We start from the raw sequence: 22,140 nt of genomic DNA, 5'->3' as shown, positions 1-22,140 counted from the left end.
TGATTGGTTAATGCAACGCCTCGAAGCATTTCTAGCGTCTTCCCAACCGCAGCCTTATGCGGCGTCCACAATAGGTGATTTAAGCCTTAAGCCTTAAGAAATTGACCAATGACAGTCGAGTATTCTCTTCATACTTAATCGTGATTGGTTAATTTTTTAAGGCTTAGGGTCTAAATCACTTATTATGAACCGGGACTTATACGCATGCTACGTATAAAATTAATGACGCATGCGTGGAAAAATCCCACGATCGAGGAACGTCGTTTCGAGATTTCGATCTTGACACATGTCACGTAAAGTGAGATCGACGTCACATGGAGACGCAAATTCAAACGCCTTTGCAATCGTAATACCGGATCACGTATTTCGTGTCATATTACAAGTCACGCGCGAGCGCTGATATCGCGAATCGCATTTCTATCTTAATCTGTAAGTAACGTTCTATTCACTTGCATTTCGGCGTAAATGCGCATCGGCAAAATCGTGACGTCGTTTTGCACGACTGTTTTCTTACGTTTCTAATTCCGATGTAATATTGTTCGATTTAATCTATTGCAAATATACTCATCGTACATGTCATTGTTTGCGATTAATCCATGTTATTACAAACGCGGAGGAAAAGGGGTTATCTACTTCGTAGTATGTACAAACATTACACACAGCGTATGTTTATTCTATCTTTCAGGTAATTTATAAACATCGATACGCATAGGCTTTGTTACAGCTTGCTAGACAAGGCCCGAGTCTCATAAGCCATCATTAAACGGACGCATCTTGAAAGAGATTGAAGAAAATCAGGTGGGGAAAAAAAACTTGTAAGAGAGATACCATAGAATAAAACAAATTTATGAGCATCTTTGTCAATTTTTCGAGTAGTTGCATTTAATTATGTATCTCACTGATTGATGCATATAATTAAATTGAATAATGTGAGATAATGTCATTTTTTTTTTTAGTGTGCAAGATATCTAAAACAAACACACGAAACGGGTGTTTCTTTATCAATGAAATTGATCTGACATGTCTTACACTGAACTGGAACATGGTTATCAGGTAAATGTGCTTGTAACTCTGAATAAAATTTTGCTCTTGACAGATGTCTAACATATTTTGCTTGCAGGGTCTCAGGAATGCAAGCAGACCAATGTTCTACATAGGAGATATAAATACAGTGCAACCATCTGTTATTTCCTCAATCTATCGTTCATCGAAAAGGGTAAATTGAAAATTACTATTTTACTATTCTTAAAATTTAGTTGCAAGAAGAATTTATTAGCATGTGTATAAAATGATATAAAATGCACATTAAAATCATATCTTTTTATTCTGACAAAAGCATATTATAGATTATATATAGTTGTAGAATTTTATAGATATAAAATAAAATGTTTCTTCTTTTTTTATTGTATATGACATACAAACAATTATTTATTTTACATTTTTAATTATATGACTTGTATAATTTATTTTACATTTTTGATTATATGACTTGTATCTGATGATATCATGGCAACAAAAAAGTAATATAAGATAGAACTCACATATTTGTAATAATTAGTGATTATTAAAATAAGAAATAGATTAAAGAATGATAAAAAAAATTAATTGAGATATTTTTTTTATTTGTATTATGTCATAAAAACGAATATTTGTATGTAGGTATTAAATAAAAATTTATTTTTGTAGAGGTTAGAAATATGTGCATGTATGCGTGTTTATAGATGCTTCTTATACATTTAAAAACACAACTGATCTATTCATACTTATTTACAATATATTTATTTTTAGCAAGAATAAAAATACAATATATGAATAGTTATGTAAACAGTTGTGTTAAAGAAATCTTTTGCCTTTACAGACTCTTTTTAAACATTTAAAATATATATTTACATTAATAAATCTCTATTTAGTGGAGTGTGTGAATGTAATTGGTAGAAGAATAAGTTTTGTGATGTTTGGACAGATAGGAATTTATTTCATTATAAGACAAATTATTCGAGCACGAATGGTATGCATACATGTATAGTATAAGAAACTAAACCTAAACTTTCTAATAATGCATGTAGTGCAGATATTTAGTCATTTTGCTCATTGCATAAAAATAGAACAGAAATGTGTTTATATGTTGACTACATTAAGTGTAACGATACTAACATTAACTGAATTATATATATATATATATAAACTTCTAAAACTAGCTCTGATAACATTGTGGCAAGTTTCTACAAGTTACATTTCATTATTCAGCAAAGATTTACCATTTGTTGTTTTAATAATGTACATGAACATAACTTGTGTGGACACAATGCACTTACAACCTAAATTATTTTGCTAGAAATGTAGCATACTATATTATGCATTACATTTTGATGCTATATGAATGTACTATCAAATATATGAGTCTTAAGTAGCAGTGATAATGTTTAAATGTCATTTACACACACTCACACACACAAGAATAGAACTGATAATTTTTATTCAATCTCTTTATCATGATATATTACTATAATCATATTTTGTGATCAATATTGTGACATCGGTTATTAATATAAAATCATTATCTATTATCAGAAAAGTAGATATAGGAGAGAGATTATCAAATTTTATAACATTCTTGAAGATATGTAACAATGATTTCAAGATATATATGTATATATAATACACATACAGAGTGTCCAGGAAGTGTCCAGGAAGAAAGGTCAATATTTTGGGAGGTGATGGCATCGGTCATTTTAAGCAAAAATGTTTATATGAACAAATGTCATATTCGAAAAAAAAAATTATAAATTTTATATTTATATTTTATTTTTATAAATTTTTATTTAAGGATTTATTATGAATTGTAAAAAATTTAACGAACAATAAATTAGAAACAACATGTAGTATTTCTTGCTTATCAGTAATTTTGCAATTATACATTCAAACAGTTTTATCTCGGAAACCGTTTGAAATAGGACACTCATTTATATGAACATTTTTGATAAAATGATCTATATCAGAATATTGACCTTTCCTCCTGGGACACCCTGTATATGCACATGTGTGATAGACTCTCTTACAAAAAGATGTATTTAAGATTAGCTATATTCAGTTTATCATCATGTAAATGGATTGTAAAAATCGTGTCTCTGTGTTTTTGTGCAATATACATATTTTATGTATATCTTATAATCATAAAAATAATTAATTTATATAATTGAACAGAAACAAGATATTTATACATATATATAATGATCAAAGATTTATATTTTTTTAATATTAAAATTTAATGTATTTATATATTGTAGTTATCTATGATAATTTATCAGAGATACTATCAATTAAATTTACTATTATGCGAAAGATACTTCTTCTACTTATTTATTATAATAATTTCAAATAACAGGAAATGAAGATAGATTTTATCATATCCAATTTTTTTTAGCTTGCAGCAAATTTTTTTTTTTTTTTAAATGTGATATTCTTAAATCTTTTTACAGTGATTAACAAACACTTTCAACTCACTTGTTGTTGCATGACTTGGTATTGCATTTTTTATTGATATGAAATGTAATGAAAGATAATAAATATAATACAGAAATAACAAGAAATAGATTGAAAGTAAATCGTTTATAGGTGAACAAAATTTTCATATTGAATCACGAATTTAAAGAAAATTTTTATCACATCCAAATTTATGTTTCACGCTTTGTTGCTTGATACATATTACCTTTCTATGTAGGCAATGTCATATGTGATCAACGTGTAACTTGCTTATTGAAAGATCAAACTAAAGAATATAATGAATAATCTTACGAGAGTTCGCGATGAAAATTGTCCTGCTGATGACAAGCCTAGATTTCTGTCCTGTCTAAAGGCATATTGGGTGAGCACTATTTAGCTTGAAGATTTTATAATCTTCGTCCCTGCTTGTTACATATCAGAGTTTAGCAGTTTTATATTCATTTTTAGAAAATATGTTATATAAATATCAAGCTTTATGTGTTCTACTTTGGCTATTACTGATTTTCGATATGGTAGCGAATTTTATTTCAAATTTTCTATATAATTATGTTACAATTTTCTTATTTATTAATATTGATTGTATCACCAGGACTTATATACACAGTGTATTTTTATGAGCAAATGTTACTTACTTGTTTGTTCTTTTTTCTAGCCGGAACTGCCAGAAGGATGCACTCAAGATGATGCTTATATGGGTGGTAGCGATGTGGAAGGAGAAGGAAAACAAGTTTTGGTTGGAATATGTGCAATGGCGAAGAAATCGCAGAGTAAACCGATGAAAGAGATTTTAACAAGGCTTGAAGAATTCGAGTATATAAAAATTATTGTTTTTCCAGAAGAAGTGATATTGAAGGTAACATATATTTTTATTGTAGAGAAGAGAGTCTATGTTATACAAAATATACGTCTTATATGTCTGTTCTTGTTTATAGGAACCTGTAGAAGATTGGCCTATAGTTGACTGCTTGATAAGTTTTCATAGTAAAGGTTTTCCTCTTGATAAAGCTATTAATTATGCGAGTTTACGTAAACCGTTTATTATTAATAATCTTCCAATGCAGTATGACATTCAGGTGTGTACTTTTTATATTTCAAAATAGTCTCTAATATCTTTGCATATTATATATATAAACCATATTATCAAGAAAAATTGTCATAGGATCGAAGAAGAGTTTATGCTATACTGGAGAGCGAGGGTATCGAAATTCCACGGTACGCTGTTCTTGATCGAGATTCGCCAGATCCGAAACGTAAGTTGTAAAATTGATTTTGATTGATAAAAATTATTCATTGTAAGTACTTGTTTTTTAACAATTTAGAGTTTTGAAATTGAATAATACACACACACACACACACACACACACACACACACACACACACACATTATGGTGTATCCAAATAAGTTTAGAAATTCTTGTTAAATATACATATATTCAATTTTTACGTATATAGACTATAGAATATATTTCAGAGCACGAATTGGTAGAATCAGAAGATCACGTAGAAGTGAACGGTATTACTTTCAACAAACCATTTGTGGAAAAGCCAGTATCCGCCGAAGATCATAATATATATATTTATTATCCTACTTCTGCTGGTGGGGGCAGTCAGAGATTATTTAGAAAGGTATTATCTTTTCTCAAGTTAAATATGTAACAGATTTCTTATATGCAAATTTATAGGAAGCAAGCATTATTTTTTTAAATGGAAAGAATTGAAAATTTGTAAAAATATACAAATATATTTATGATAATATCTATTCATTATACAGATAGGTAGTCGTAGTAGCGTATATTCACCAGAATCTCGCGTTCGTAAGAGTGGATCTTATATCTATGAAGATTTTATGCCTACCGACGGTACTGATGTTAAAGTTTATACCGTGGGACCTGATTACGCTCACGCTGAGGCAAGAAAAAGTCCGGCTCTAGACGGAAAAGTTGAGAGAGATTCGGAGGGCAAGGAGATTCGTTATCCAGTGATATTAAGCAACGCCGAAAAACTTATTAGTAGGAAAGTATGTATGGCCTTCAAGCAAACGGTTTGCGGTTTCGATTTATTACGGTATGTATGAATATAAATAATCACTATCAATTATGCATGTAATGTAATCAGCATTATGCAAAGAATTAAGCCATCTTTTTCAATTATTTTTTGATAGATAACGATAAGTGTTTTGCATGCGTTAAAAGATACATTCTCTTTATGTAAATTTCTTTTGAATACATGCGATGTTACTATGATACATGTTACGTTATATACGTCGATAATTATCGATGTAATTATCAATGTTATTTTAGAATATGTATCGCGTTACATATTTAATAGCTTTGACTTCCGTTGCGACAGTAGCTTCAGTCGGGCAAGCAATATTGACTCCGCGAATACATCGTGTTTTCTCGTATAAATGGTTGAAAGTTAAATGATACAATTGATACAAGAAGTATGGTTTTACTTGTAGAGCGAACGGTCAGTCGTTTGTGTGTGATGTAAATGGATTTAGTTTTGTAAAGAACTCGAATAAGTATTATGATGACTGTGCTAAGATTTTGGGAAATATGATACTAAGAGAATTGGCTCCTACGTTACACATTCCATGGAGTGTTCCTTTCCAATTGGATGATCCTCCTATTGTCCCAACCACATTTGGTAAAATGTTAGTATAATCGTAATTCAACACTATAACTAGTAATGTTATTAATATCAAAGTATATTATTAATTTTAGTAAATATTTATTTATAGGATGGAATTACGCTGTGTGGTAGCGGTTATTAGACATGGTGATAGAACTCCAAAGCAGAAAATGAAAGTAGAAGTGCGTCATCCAAAGTGAGTACAAAACATCTGATATATATTGATTATTTTTATTAAAAAATATCAAAATAAATATAATATCTTACAGATTTTTTGAGATATTTGCAAAATATGATGGTTACAAGCATGGTCATGTTAAGTTAAAGCGACCCAAGCAGTTGCAAGAAATACTTGACACAGCTCGTAGTTTATTAACAGAAATACAGCATCGTGCAGCGGGACCCGAGCTAGAAGAAAAGCAAGGGAAATTGGAACAACTCAAGAGTGTCTTGGAAATGTATGTATCAATCAACAACAGTATAGTGCAAAAACTGTAATCAATCTCTTGTGGGACTATTATTAATATTATATATAATTGAGTAAATTGCATGTATGATAAATTTGTAATAAGATTATTAATTGCGTATTGTATAGGTATGGACATTTTTCTGGCATAAATCGTAAAGTACAGCTAAAATACCAACCGCGAGGACGACCGCGAGGAAGTTCCTCCGACGACGGTAGCGATCTTAGTATGCCACATTTATTTTCTAACTATATTTTATATGATTATATATGCACTGTATATATATTGCATATATATTTTTTAAATAGATATATTTTAATACAGAAAAATATATAGATTTAATATAGATAGATTTGAAAAGATTTAAAAGATTTCATGTATATAGAAATATGCATAATTTTTTTCTGCCTTTAGATCGACTAGGAGAACCGTCTCTCGTTCTAATATTGAAGTGGGGCGGAGAATTGACGCCGGCTGGACGTATTCAAGCGGAAGAGCTAGGACGTATATTTCGCTGCATGTACCCAGGTGGTCAAGGTAGACACCTTAGTGGTTCGTATCTTATGTTCATATGTTTGCCATGCTCGCTTTTAAGTTTCTACACAGTATCGGAGATCATTTTTCTATGTCAACTTTCCTCTGTTAGCTGAATTTGATCTAGGTCTTTATTCTATATATATATATATATATGGATTTTATAATCTAAAAGTCTCTAAGTTTTTAGTGCATATTAATATCGGTTGTACCTTAAGAAAGCTACTTTGTACAAATTGCAAAAATATTGGACTTAAAGTTCGGCGTGTTATTATTGAAATTGAATTTTGAAATATTATTATATATAATTTAACTGTATTTTGTATCTCAAGAGATTCACAAAAACTACTCATGTGAATAATTTTAACACCAAGTTTAATAAAAAAAATAATTGCCAGTGTAGCGATCGCTGTGGCATTAACAACTGTATTGGCAATCATATCTTAATAGTTAGTAGTAAAATGTAGTAATTACATTCTCTCTCTCGAGTCACATATAGGATAATTTATCTCAAATGTTATTTCAGAGGAAGAATCAGAGATGTTACCAAATCACGGTAACCTTTTATTTACGATCCACGCTTATTTCATAGTTCTCTATAGATTATATTGCTGTCTTTAGAAATAGCGATGTTATGATAGAATCGGCAGCGTTAACAGTAAGAGTACAGTTGCACAATTTTGTATCTTTTTATTTGAATACTCGATTCAACTGCCATTTGATTCAGCGAGACGAGTTCTTGGCAGTTTAAAGAGTTGCATGGTTTTAGCATTGTACACTATGCTAATTTGATTTTGCTTCTTCTATATACTGATGAATGTTTCTTTGTTTTTAATGGCACTACAACACTATAACACATTAAATGTTATTTTATTTTTCATACAAAACACGTATTATATGCACGTACTATGTACAATATGTTTCTCTGAAAATGTAATTTTTCATTAAAAATTACATTATAATAGCACTAGGAGAGTTTTAAGGTAACTGTAAAATATTTAAAGACATGAAAAATTTCTTATGGTATCTTTCGCGTTGTAATACAATATGTAACATTAATTATAATATCACAATTAATACATCTATTTTACCATAATCTCGATGCCAAAACTTCGATAGGTTAACAGTCATTTTTAACAATAATCTCTGAATTATTGTTTAATTGTTGTTGCATTCTCTGTAATTATTGTTGTATCTCGAGGAATCTCTCCATTATATTGATATCCCTTTGTGTTAAAACATAGGTGAATATGCAGGTGCGCAAGGATTGGGTTTGTTACGTCTGCATTCCACATTTCGTCACGATTTGAAGATCTATGCTAGCGACGAGGGACGCGTTCAAATGACTGCGGCAGCTTTTGCAAAAGGATTGCTTGCATTAGAAGGAGAGTTAACACCCATTCTCGTACAAATGGTGAAAAGCGCAAATACCAACGGTCTTCTGGACAACGATTGCGATAGCAGTAAATATCAGAATATGTGAGTAAAGATATTTTTATTTTTGTGCCTAAAATAAATGAATTCTAACTTTTGCTCTACATATTCGCGGCGTTTATCATTACAGGGTAAAAACGCGTTTGCATGAACTGCTTCAACAAGATCGGGAATTCACCCGCGAAGATCGCGAACAGATCAATCCGGGAAACGCATTGAGCATTAATGCTGCTTTAGATTTCGTCAAGAATCCAGTCCGATGTTGCCAACATGTTCACATTCTCATTCAAAAGCTTTTGGATATTGTACGAATTAAGAAGGAAGATCCGAAAACGAAGGACACGATACTTTATCATGGTGAAACGTGGGAACTGATGGGACGTCGCTGGGGAAAGATTGAAAAAGATTTCTGCACGAAAAACAAACGCTTCGACATCTCCAAAATTCCCGACATCTACGATTGTATAAAGTACGACTTGCAGCACAACAATCATACGTTGCAGTTCGAACACGCGGAAGAATTGTACACGTACGCTAAATCTTTAGCCGATATAGTAATTCCTCAGGTATAATTTATTTTTGCCGCTAATAATAATAATAATTTTATTAACGATTTTATTTTTCTACATGCGAAATACATATGTTATATATTAATGTGCAGGAATATGGTTTGACGGTACAAGAGAAATTAACCATTGGCCAAGGTATATGCACACCCTTGTTGAAAAAGATACGAGCAGATTTGCAACGAAATATTGAAGAATCGGAAGAGACTGTCAATAGGCTTAACCCTAGGTATCGAGTTCTATTTTCAAAGATCTTTTTTCTAGCATATATATTTTCTTTAGTAAATAATAATTAATGCGATCTTACCATAGATATTCCCATGGTGTTTCGAGTCCTGGACGTCATGTACGTACGAGGCTATATTTCACGAGCGAGAGTCACGTACATTCTTTGCTTACCGTGTTGCGTTATGGTGGTTTACTCGATGTAAGTAATCTGCTAGAGCTAAAAAAATTTTTAAAAAATTTTTTTTCTAATTTTTGACATATCGATTTATAGGTGGTAAAAGACGAACAATGGCGACGCGCGATGGAATATGTCAGCATGGTCTCCGAGTTGAACTACATGTCACAAATTGTCGTTATGTTGTACGAGGATCCGACCAAGGATCCGAGCAGCGAAGAACGTTTCCACGTTGAGTTACATTTTAGTCCTGGCGTTAATTGTTGCGTACAGAAGAATCTGCCGCCTGGTCCTGGTTTCAGACCACATTCGCGCAACGAGAGCAGTCATAATATAGTAAGCAAAGATTCTGAATTATCTGGCTAATATATTAAAAATAATAATACAAATAAATTAATTTTATATATTGACTTTTTTTTTTCAAGGGAGAAAGCGGTTCTGGCCAGGACACTAGTTCACAATGTAGTACTCGGATAGAGGAAGAAGATGCGGAATTGGGAATTATCGAGGATGATCTTGTAAATCCTGCAGTGCGAACTGTAAGTGGTTTACATCACACAGTTACATTTTTGACAAGTGAGAAATTGTATGAGATTTATTAATCACTTTAAATATTTTTGCGATGTGAAAATTTACTTCTAGAATACATCTCCGCCGCTAATGGAAACGGATGCTACGGACTCTATGTTGGACAGTCCGACGACTAGCCGTGCAATTGACATGATGGATCTAGATCCGAATATGATGGACGAACCGTACGATAGTGGATTCTTACAAAGTTCGGCTCCGATTCCCATCAGGTTTGTTCGCTGTTTGGGTGTTTCTATATTTCAATACAAACATTTTCCATGGATAATAATATCTAAAAAATTATTTTTATTTGCATTACCGTACGTGCAGCGCTAGAACCGTGGCCGGACATGAAGCCGCTAGACTTGGCAGCCAGTTAGCGGCGAGTCAACGACAACGACGAAGCAGGGAGACGGGGACCATCATGGAACCGCGCGCGCGAAGCTACGATCATCAGCGGCAAGAGAAGCCCGAGAAAGGTAAGTGTGCTTTATTGAATGCAAGTTATTTGTATCAGTGAGCAGATTTGCGATAGATTCTGAAATAAGTGTGAAGGATGCTAATAATAAATCAAGCGATATGTTAACTTGTCGAGATGCAATGTTAACATATTAATTTGCTATGTGTATATGTGTACATGTATACGAGTGCGCGCGCATACATGTACGTATGCACACGAATTTACGGAATGTGTACATAGACATATACAGTATCCTTAACACGATAATGGTTTGTGCATGATTATAATTATTAATTGTTATATTCTTTTATATATACTTGGATTTTTTCCTTTATATATACTTGGATAGAACCAGTAATCAATATTTATGGTATGCTATATATGAATGCCTCCCTTCCAAATTATGTAACGGCTCCCTCTCTACGAAATTGTATACCAGTTTCATACCATGAAATTATATTTTATCACGAAATAAATTCTATGTTAGTAACAATAGTTAGTAACAATAGCAAAATATATCGGAATGTTTATACCATATTTAGTATTCGATATTCTAAATTGATGAATCGATAGTTTGATACGGATAATTATATAACTTATATAATAGTTGAAATTGTGTATGAATAATCAGTTTTTTGGAATATTTATGAATGATTCTGAAAAAAATATATCAAACAAGATACCGGTTTATTCATCTAAATTTCAAGCTATTAAATTTGTAACTTGATATTTCTTATTATCTATTGAGTAAGTGAAAATAAAGATTATAATATCGCCAACTTATACTATTTTTTAATATCATGTGTAGATAGGATTTGGATGTACCCAAACGATAGTACTAGGGATATCTCTATCTTCTTTTCGAATAGTATGTCATTTCGCATAATAAGCAAAAACAGAATGACGTTGAATTTAACATGTATTAAGGTTGAAATTGTTGGACTATTACACGCGTAGAGCTTTTAGGGCTAATTACTGGCAATTGAAATGACGGTGGAACGTTGCCATAGTACTTTTTTTCTGTGTTCTGCTATCTTTTTTTGTAGCTGCGGACAAGCTGCAGTATCAGAGCTTGGACGCGGTCAACAAGGAAGGTATGTTCATCGGCCACCAATTTTTATACAGAATGATTCTTCAAGATAATTCACAAATGAATCTTCTTGAAATGATACTTTAATGATTCTTCTTATTTGCCATAATCGAGTAGATCATTCTACTTACTCTTTCCTTTTTAAATACGATCTCTTTTTTTTATATCTGAAACTCATATGCATACGTTGCAATGAAATAATTCCCTATAGTAGACTAGTGTGTACTGGTTAATCTTATACCTTGGCAAATGTAGCACAATTCTGATATGAAGCAGATCATTTTACAGATTTTTACTTTTGTTGCAATTAGAATGTGCATAGTAGTTGAACAATATATCGATATCAGAATGCTTCACACACACATTATCGGTACTTCGAAGTGCTGATTAAAGCAACTCTTTCACGCCTTACATATATCTCGTAGCTGGTAGTCTGTGATGTATCTCATCCCTTCCTCGATAAATTAATTTTCTGTATATTTTGTCTACAAATTAATTTCTCACGATATGTTGCAGTTTATATTTATCGATATTTCATTACTTTTATTTTAATCAGTTCTGCAAAAGTATATCGCACGTATTCTCTGTGTAGACGAGAGAAAAATTGGTATCTTTTTTTAATAGCTAAATCTTTAGGATATACATATATCGGACGAAGTGCGAAATACGGTCTGGTTAATCTATCCGGTGGGGCGATCTATCCGAAAAAGTTTCTAATGTATCTTGTTTTATATAGTATAGCCGAAAGAGATGTGTATTTTGCCGAAAGCCAAAATAGGAGACGATGAGTTCCCAGTTGAAATAACTCTTTGCTCAGCGATAGTTGTGCGCGTGGAAGCCAACTAATCAAAATATATCGGCGACTGTCCGGGTCACACGTATACCTGTGTAGCGTGTCATCCATTCAGCCTGCCATCCCAAATCCTAGATTCCAAAATCGTAGCATCATCATCATCGTCATCGTCATCGTCATCGTCATCGTCATCGTCATCATCATTATCATCATCATTATTGACTCTCTACAAGCCTCGGAAAGATTCATGCGTATTACACGCATATAAACATATGCTTGTATACTGAAACCACTTTCGAAATACCATTTAATTTCATCAATATTGTCGAATTTTTCTTAATGAAAAGTAATATCGCATTAGACCTCAGTTATCATTCTCAGCATCTTTTTTTTTTTATATCTGCACATTTCTGCATATATTTCATTTCACATAAGTTCATCGTCATTGTGTTTTCATCTTTCATTGCTTCCACTTTCATTGAATTTCTTCCGAATCTTTCTGTTGATATTTCTTGCTTCTGAATAAACAGCTCATAAAGCGTGTGACATCTTTGTTTCGGTTTTTTTTTTATTTGTACGTGATTCATAAAAAAACGCATTAAAAAAGAACTCGGATCGACATACACACATGCACACATGTTGACATACCGTATCTTTCTGTTGTATCATCAAGATCGTATACTAATACCGTTCAAGCTTTGGCTATTCAAGCTTTGACATTCTAATAAATGTCAGAGTATATACGAGGCAGTCTTTAGTGTAAAAGGTGTCGTGTGGTTTGGTTGGCTTACTTGTTGCATGGCTATCGTGTGCCACGGTTGTTGTATTGTGTGCACACTCGTGAATCTGACAAACTATAGCTATTAAAACTATACGCGAAAAGGGTGTCGAAGGTATACACTTTTCTTAATTTACTTTATTTCTCTTTCTCGGTGACGAATCTTTATACGAAACATCGTAATAATCTAAATATCTAAAATATAATAATTGTAGTATTTTTTCGATTATTGAAGTATTTTTTGTTTAATGAGAGATTATTAAACTGTTATTTGAATTACACATATATACAGTATGTAATAGAATAAAACCTTCTTCAAGTTAACAAAATTTATATTATGTATATACAGGGTGTCCTATTTTAGAAGTTCCACCCTCATAACTTTTCAGGATCAACGTTTGAAGGAAAACGACTCGGATAAAAGTTGTAGGGAACAAAGGGGGCTAATCTAGTAGTGACCTTGGATTTGACATTAAAGGTCATTTTCAAGGTCATTTGAAGGTTAACTTCCGTTTTTTAAATGAAACCCCCTATTTTTCATTACACATTCTTGTAGCTTATCTCGAGAGCTTTCCAAAACACTATAATAAAGTATTTTTTCATTAAGTACTTTTTGAGTTATTTTATATTTTAATCTGACATATTTTGATATAAAAAATAAAATATTTCATAAAATATTCAGTTTTCGATAATCTTACCGTAATACTTTTATGTACAGAATAATGAGACAAATCAATTAGTGCCAAAAAAAGACAAATAATTGTTTTAAAAAATTCATTGTTTCTTAAAAACAATTATTTTTTATACTAATTGATTTGTCTCATTATTCTGTACATAGAAGTATTACGGTAAGATTATCGAAAACTAAATATTTTACGAGATTTCTAATTTTTTATATCAAAATATGTCAGATTGAAATATAAAATAACTTAAAAAGTACTTAATAAAAAAAATACTTTATTTTAGTGTTTTGGAAAGCTCTCGAGATAAGCTACAAGAATATGTAATGAAAAATAGGGAGTCCCGTTTAAAAAACGGAACTTGAGCTTTAAATGACCTTGAAAATGATCTTTAATGTCAAATCCAAGGTCACTATTAGATAGCCCCCTTTGTTCCCTACAACTTTTATCCAAATCGTTTTCCTTCAAACGTTGATCCTGAAAAGTTATGTGGGTGGAACTTTTAAAATGCGCCACCCTGTATATATTTCAGAGATTATTATTAATACATATCTTACATATTAATTTCTGAATTGTTCACAGAAAATCTCCATAAAAAAAAATACGCGTACGCAAAGAAAGCGTAAACGAGAAGTTGATTACAAACTGCATTCTTACAGCATTAAAGCTTGCAACAACATTGCTGCAACATTGCAATATTGCATATTGTAGTTTAAAGTTGCAGAAATATTACAAAGACATTATTTTACAATATAACTTTAGTAATGTTACAGCAATATTCCAAAAATATTCCAAAGAAAGTATTCGATAATTGCTAGTTCATTTGTTTACCGCTATGCAGCGCATATTGCGCTATCTATTCCACATTTAATTTTTAGTCACGATGATTATATAAAGTTTACAAAGAGCGACTAATAAGATTAAAGATATAACTATTTTTATTAGCTTAAATTGTATGATATAATCCCAACACAGGGGACTCAGACATTGGACTAAGAATTCTTTTAATAGTTTCCATTCTTATATAAAATCAGAAATTTGATAATAATTTTTTAACATGCAAAAGATACTTCAGATTTTAATAAATAAATTTTGAGATTATATGAAGACAAGAGAGATGTGAAAAAACTTGTATGCGTAAATCCACCACAATCTTTTTGCATATCTGAGTATTTCGGATACAAAGAGATTGTGAATTTACAAAATTGCAAATTGAGTTTTTTTCTTATTTCTCTTAGATATTCTTTGCCACTGAAGGAAGTCGAATGTGTACCGAAAAATTTGCAATTTATAATTTCGTTATTATTATAATACAGAAAATCTATATACACACTAAATCCTGATTCTTATATGCCTAATTTCTTATTATTTTTTTCATATGTTAAAGATATTATGTCGATAAATATACATAAAGCATTATTGCATATATATTATATTGCTATGTTGTTGCAATATTATATTGCAATATTTCTGTAGGCGGACATTTTACTGTTGCTGTAATATGATAACAACGTTGTAGCAACATTTCGCAATGTTTCTGCAATGTTGTAATCTTGCAGAAAAATGTTGCTGCAATGTTATTGCAATCTTGCGGTACTGTTATTATGGGTTATAATATCGATGACGCTTGAATCTTTTACCGCGTAGCAAGAATACAGCATCATTGATCCAAAGATTCGTCCCGCTCTTCGGTAAATTGATTTTTTAATCGGCTCTTTCTCTCTTTTGTTTTTTTTTCTCCCTTTCCTCTCACGACGTCGTCATTCACCGAATGCTGCGCCGTGTACACCCCTCTGATAACGCTATCACCTGGATCTATATGCTGCGCATTTTGCATCCCTCTCTTCCCCTCTACGTATCGCATCGCACCGCACCGCATCGCACCGCATTCATTATCAGCCACGAAGCCGACTCCTTTGGTGGAATCTCGACGCGACGAACTGCCGAGGAAGCCGGTGTCCCTGTCGCAGTCGTACAGCTCGCCGGAGCTGCCGGTCTCGCCAAACGAAAGTTTCGCTTCCTCGTGCTCGCTTCATAATGCACGCGACGATAAAGAGCCGCCGGTCGTCCCTTGCTCGTTGCTCAATCCGATCCCCAGCAACGAGCGGACTGTCACCAGGTATCGGAGTCTCGGCAGAAAATACGAACGATCATATTCCGAGGTGACTTTGCTCTCGAGACCCTTCGAATTCTACGGTGAGTCCAAGAAAACGATAAACGCGAGATGACGAAGAGACCGTTGTACAGAGTAATGTACGAAAAAATTGTCTAGTCTTAAATTTTTATTTATTTATTTATTTTTTTTAATTTTTCATATTCTTTAAACTCTTATTTGCACTAATATAAATTTTATACGATTAGATTATTTTTTCGTATGTTTTACTCTGTACTATCCGTAAATTTAATATCGGATTCAGCAAACGCGGAGAAAAACTTGATTTGTGAAATTAATGTGAAAGTGATCTCACATGTGACTTGTCATATCTTTTTCTGTTATAATACCACAATTTAGATATAAATCGAACTTATATTGTCATCTCTCTCTTTTTTTTATAAAGTATTACATAAGTAACGTGAGGTGAATTAAACGAAATTTAAATTATAGAAAGAAACAGAATATTTACTGTTATATACAGGATTGGGAACGTTACTCTATAAAAGTGACGCGTTACTGATTTTAAAAGGTAGCGCGTTACCGTTACTTAGAAAATAACGATTCGTTACTTTTTCGTTACGTTTTAGTTTTTTGTAATGCTAAAATAAGCTATTAGATTATAAAATTATTTAATGATCAATATTAAATGTAATAATCTAAGTTACAATTAAAAACTTTAAATTAGTCTCTATACAGCAAGCGTTTTTTATATTATAACTTATTTAAGGATTCTAATTTTTTTATATTAATATCTTTACTTTTTAATACATTTATCTTTATAGGAATTTAAATTGTAATTTACAAATTCGAATTTTGTCGAAAATTTTTATCAAACATTGTTTTTAAATATTGATAATATTATTAAGAGTGTATTCCAATATTCACTGCCAGTATTGTAAAATCTATAATTTACATTACTATAGATTTTCAATACTGGCAGTGACTATCAGAATGCAGCCTATGATAGAAGACTACAAAATATTTTTCAAAAAATACATCTATCTACTGAATAGATATAAGATAACGAAGAACGAAAAAGTAACGATCGTTACCGAAAAAAAAGTAACAGTAACGGTAACGACGTTACAACGCGTTACTTCCCAACCCTAGTTATATAAATGACGTAACAAATTCTGCACATATTTGCAAATTTCAGTTCTGTATGAATACGTGTGTGGTTTTTTTTTTTTTTTTCCCCGTACTATCGCCAATTTCTATTCGTCCAATAATTTCTTATTCCGTATGGATCATTCCCATTAATTAAAGTTTATTGAGCTTTAATTCTAATCCTCTGTTTTTTTCTTAATCTATTTACAGAAAAAGACGGAAGGAAATTATTGCTTAACATTAAGATTTATGGGAACGATCTTATGTTCACTAGCCGATTCGCTTTGCTCATTATTGCCCTATCTTCCTTTTTACTGGTATCTTCTTGAAACGCGAGCACGAATGCAAGCACGGGCACGAGCACGAGCACGAGCACGAGTCTGTCGTGACAAAATCTAGAGCTTTATTACGTTTAGCCTTTACGGCTTTAATAAAGATGCACTCTTTACTTATATAACAATTTCATGGCGTTCACCACTATCACCACCATCAATACCAATCCACGAGATTGATCGTCATCATTGTCCGGAAGTGTCTTTCAACGTCTGACTATCCTTGGTCCGTCCAGATACCCGCGTCCTGGAGCCTCATTCCTCTTCTCCTCTCCTAGACGCGCGACCTCGGATCATTCAACCTGATCCTACCTGCACAGCACGGCGCCACCGACACAGTATCTCCGGACAGATGAGTTATTTCAAGCTGTTGGGCTACAATGTCAGCAAGAAGCTCACCGGCTCGGCTAACAGTCTCTTCAGCACTGCCGTGATAAGTGGCTCATCAAGCGCGCCGAATCTCAAGGATATGGTGCCGCCGCATACGTCCGCAGTCGCCGGTGAGTAATTGGCGAATACTCGACATCTGTGTTATATTTAAATAATATTTAAATAAAAAATAATATTAATTTTTATTTTTTTACCGATAGCGATAGAAGGTTTCGGCGGGGTGCCGCCCATCAGACCCCTGGAAACTTTGCACAACGCATTATCGCTACGTCAACTAGATTCATTCCTGGAGATGATGACAACCGCTCCGTTGTACCGGACTCCGGCCTCGTCACCGCCCAAGTCGTCACCGGCTGGATCGACGCACGAGTCTCTCAATCCACCCCTCGGCCACACCGGAATCATCCGCGAGTATCACTCTTCCGATACGGAAGCTGTCAGGTATCATAAAAAATTACAAGTCTATAAATATCGAGGGGCTATTCATTCAGGAAATCATTGAAGCATTCTGGTATAAAATCAAAATCGAAATCACGAAATTTATTAAAATTAGAAAAAAAATTTTCGAAATCAAAGTCACAAAAATATATATATATATATATATATATATATATATATATATATATATATATATCATTGAAATAACTTGAAATTAGAATGAAATCTCTGAACTTTTGAAATCAATATGAAATCACGTAGAATCAGAAATTATTTCAGAAATCACACTGATCGGATCGTATGAAATCACATGGTTTTCTAATTGCTTGAAGTATTCATGAAATCGATAAAATCATTTGAAATCGACTTCAATCTGAAATCACTTGTTCATCGCACTCACTAATGCATAGCCCCTCGATAAGTATATATCACGACTTTCTTCCTTTTCACGTGACTCGAGTTTCACTTTCCATTGTATTTTGAGTAAAATCATTTCTTTAAACATGTTTTGAATTTTACGATTTATGCACACGACGAAAATAAGTATTTCATTACAGATATTACCTAAATTTGATCTAGAATTTATAGATATTATATTTTATTATTCGATTGCTATAGGAATCATATGCGCGAACTACGGCAAATTTAATTTTCATATTACTACATTATTATCTCACAGGTATATTACGCCGACCTCGATACAGTATAAGCAGCCCGGGGAAGCGGAAGTGTGTGACATCAGAAATATGCCATCGCCTACCAGTCCGAACAGTGCGTATTCATCTTACAATCATCTTGTGTGTGATGATAATATCAATACTACTTTAATAATCTTTATGCATTATTTAGGTATAGGATGGAGTAGCGAACCGCAATCTTTTCTATCTTCCGAGCCATCATCACCAGCGCCAACGTCGACAGGCGAATGCAGTATGTCTATAAGCCTGATCAGTAACGAGAGGTGAGTCTTAAAGTACATTTATGTGATTCATTTTTTCCTAATTTAATTTCTTCATTCCTTTTATACCGAATTAATCTGATTGTGATTAACTAATCTCGTTTGCATTTTGCAGATATGTTAACTTTATATTACTGTATATTTATCTATAAGTTTAACTTTCGTTAAACTTATTTTACGTTTTTCCTATAATATCTTATTACTAATAGTAGTTTAATGCTAATAGTACTAAATAAATAGTACTAAATGTCCATTTCGAAACAACGTCTCTCCATTCGCAGCGCTCAACTCTTTATCCCGCCAAAATTCTCCCCGACTTCTTGCCTGGACGTCGATTTTAACGAATTTTGTATGCGTCTCGATCAAGAGAATCGAGAAAGTCGCGGCAGTGTCTCATATACGGATTATTATAGTAACGAGGACGGTCAGATACGCAAAATCACGCAAATGCCGCAAGTGATGCAGTCAGGTGCCAGCAGCACGCAACCGAAGCTTGTATGTAGCGATGAGTTTACCTGCGAAAATATCGACGACGATGAAGATCACACGCTAACCTTGAAACAAAGCGAGGAGCAAAAGAAACAAGACGTTAAATCGATATTCGAGCAAAGAGATAATGTTAATCCTGTAAAGCAGCAGCAGCTAAGCGGCAGCTATAAGAAAATTGGACGGTAGGAAAATAGCGGAATACCCAATTATATAATATAGTTAATATTAAAGTGAATATACATTTATCGCTAATATCATCATTTGCTTATTCTAGCTTCCTAGTGGAAAGTACGGATATATCGCACGCTGATGTCAGAATTAAGGAAACCGATAATGCTTCCGACAAAACAAAACTTATCACCCAAAAATCTGATCTTTCAAGCGCGGCAAGATCTTCCGCGAGGAAGGATTCCAAAAAAAGCAGCGGCTCACACAACACTTGTCAGAAGCGGAAAAACTTCTCGCGCTCTCAAAGCGTCACGGCTCCAAAGTCCGTCGTGCCGAAATCTGAGCCGAGTTTTAGTTACTCAAGACAGAGCTCTTTCTCGACCATGTCGGATGCGGATTTGGAAAACTGGAAATTGAACATAGATTCGACACTGTCTTTGGAAAAAAACCAACAAGAAGAACCTGTACTCACTGTAGCCAGTAGTCTTACGGATAGCTCTAATATTACCGTGGGCTTCGACATTAAACAGGAAGAAAAGAAATAAATATCCGGTAACAAATTAATGTTCCGATTTTCCTTTTCACGTCTATGGTATTCGATCTATTCTTACTCTGTAACATCACGTTATCAGACCTTTAGAAAAGATAGTTTATCTTTCCTATAGACTACCATGAGAAAGATATTAAAATATTCAAAGTAACATTTAGCACAGAACAAAAAAGTTATTTTGATGTTTTATAGCATTCTTTGTTAAGGCTGATAAAAATAGGCAAGCAAGACCACTCATTTAGAGTGAATTATACGATAGTGAATTTATCCGCCCATCCCTTTCCTTTTATTTTTTAATTTGTATAGTATTATAAGATAAGATTTATTAAATTAAATAAACATTATATATTATTTCTATTTTAATTCGGAGAACAGTTATTAATTTTTGAAATTGTGTTTTGTGACTTACAAAAATACTTTTTATTTATGCGAATAATATAATTATGTTGGTTGATCTTTTCGTTAAAGATAAAAAGTAATGAACAAGAGTAATAAACATTCAATTAAAATTCTATGAATTTTATTTAAAAAATCAATAAATTATTTAACTGATAGCAACAAAATTAACTTTTCAATCTCGTATTTTTACCTGCAGCGTATTTTGTTTTAATTTCTAATTGTGATTTAATCATTTTATATAATGCATATATTTTAACATAAAGATAATTCTTTATAAGTATTTACTTTAAAAAGAATTGAAAGTAATGAATTTTTAATCAACAAATAACATAGAGTGACGATGCAACTTTGATTATTTGATTGCTTATGATTTTAATGAAAATCTTAAGCAGATAATGTTTTCTGCAACAATATTTTTGATTAGGATCATCGCTGTTGACTGTGAACCATCCGTAATTACGCATAGAATTATCTCTTTCTGAAGAGATTATTGCAGATGTACAAATGCTCTATTGATGTAGATAAATATGATGATTATGTGATAGATGTGCTTCAATTAAATATAAGGAATATATCACTAGTATTTCAGGATATTAGAATATATATCTATGAAGGAAAAGATACAGAGAAGAAGAAATATGTGATTACCAATATTACTACAGATCGAGAAAGATGTATAAAAATGTATACTTACTGGATATAACATGTTCTTATTTAAAAAATTAAAGGATCTCTATTACAATAATATTGATGTAAATTAATAGTCAGATGCTTGAGGTTACCGAAGAGGCTTAAAACATAGATTAGCTGATTCATTTGAATTTGGAAAGCTAGTAACAAATATTACGTTCCTGATATTTGTTTTCCTTATATAAAAATAATTATCAAAGTTGTAGGAGAATTTTCCGAGCCAAAGAATACTTCGGTTAAGCAATATAGTATTGTTTGAAGTTACACGAAAAAAAAATCGTGTACTGATATACTTGATATATGATTTCAAATAATAAATTAACAAAGAGAATATATAATAAGTACTATATATAGATATTAATACGTGTAAAATAGAGATACAAAATATACGTAGGTGTATACTCATACATAACACATACATATCTATATTACACAAATATTTTAATAAAATAATTCAGAATGAAATATTCGGTGATATTCTATTTTTCCTAATATATGTTTAAAATTACGAATTGATATTTTTCATAATCTTATTCGATAATTTAATCTTC

The 22,140-nt window shown here is 32.3% G+C and overlaps 1 protein-coding gene across 16 annotated transcripts; it reads left to right on the top strand.

Annotated features, from left to right (window-relative positions):
- The first annotated feature begins 244 nt into the window (after positions 1–244).
- Positions 245–22,014, top strand: L(1)g0196 (inositol hexakisphosphate and diphosphoinositol-pentakisphosphate kinase). 16 transcript variants are annotated; one of them, XM_070311022.1, is made up of 30 exons: positions 245–429; positions 686–798; positions 957–1,053; positions 1,121–1,216; positions 4,157–4,357; positions 4,437–4,577; positions 4,664–4,754; positions 4,976–5,130; positions 5,276–5,568; positions 5,966–6,160; positions 6,248–6,334; positions 6,408–6,596; positions 6,734–6,831; positions 7,020–7,157; positions 7,666–7,695; positions 8,384–8,618; positions 8,704–9,139; positions 9,235–9,368; positions 9,452–9,566; positions 9,639–9,878; positions 9,968–10,081; positions 10,185–10,342; positions 10,443–10,591; positions 15,813–16,109; positions 17,786–18,007; positions 18,098–18,338; positions 19,015–19,106; positions 19,185–19,296; positions 19,707–19,964; positions 20,057–22,014. In XM_070311022.1, the coding sequence occupies exons 3-30, from the start codon at positions 1,021–1,023 to the stop codon at positions 20,493–20,495; spliced, it is 4,989 nt and encodes a 1,662-aa protein (XP_070167123.1). In that variant the 5' UTR covers positions 245–429; positions 686–798; positions 957–1,020; the 3' UTR covers positions 20,496–22,014. The 16 variants fall into 16 exon arrangements, with proteins under 16 accessions (XP_070167123.1, XP_070167114.1, XP_070167117.1 ...); XM_070311013.1 differs by having other exon boundaries at positions 713–798; positions 19,575–19,964; positions 20,057–22,013; XM_070311016.1 differs by having other exon boundaries at positions 6,734–6,819; positions 19,575–19,964; positions 20,057–22,013.
- The last annotated feature ends 126 nt before the right edge of the window (positions 22,015–22,140 follow it).

The sequence above is a fragment of the Polyergus mexicanus genome, unplaced genomic scaffold (genome assembly GCF_030449975.1).
Source record: "Polyergus mexicanus isolate NDT 795.1 unplaced genomic scaffold, iyPolMexi1.0 SCAF_18, whole genome shotgun sequence".
NCBI classification, from domain to species: Eukaryota; Metazoa; Arthropoda; class Insecta; order Hymenoptera; family Formicidae; genus Polyergus; species Polyergus mexicanus.
Note: the sequence above shows the minus strand (reverse complement) of the source record. Positions and strands in the feature narration are given on the sequence as shown.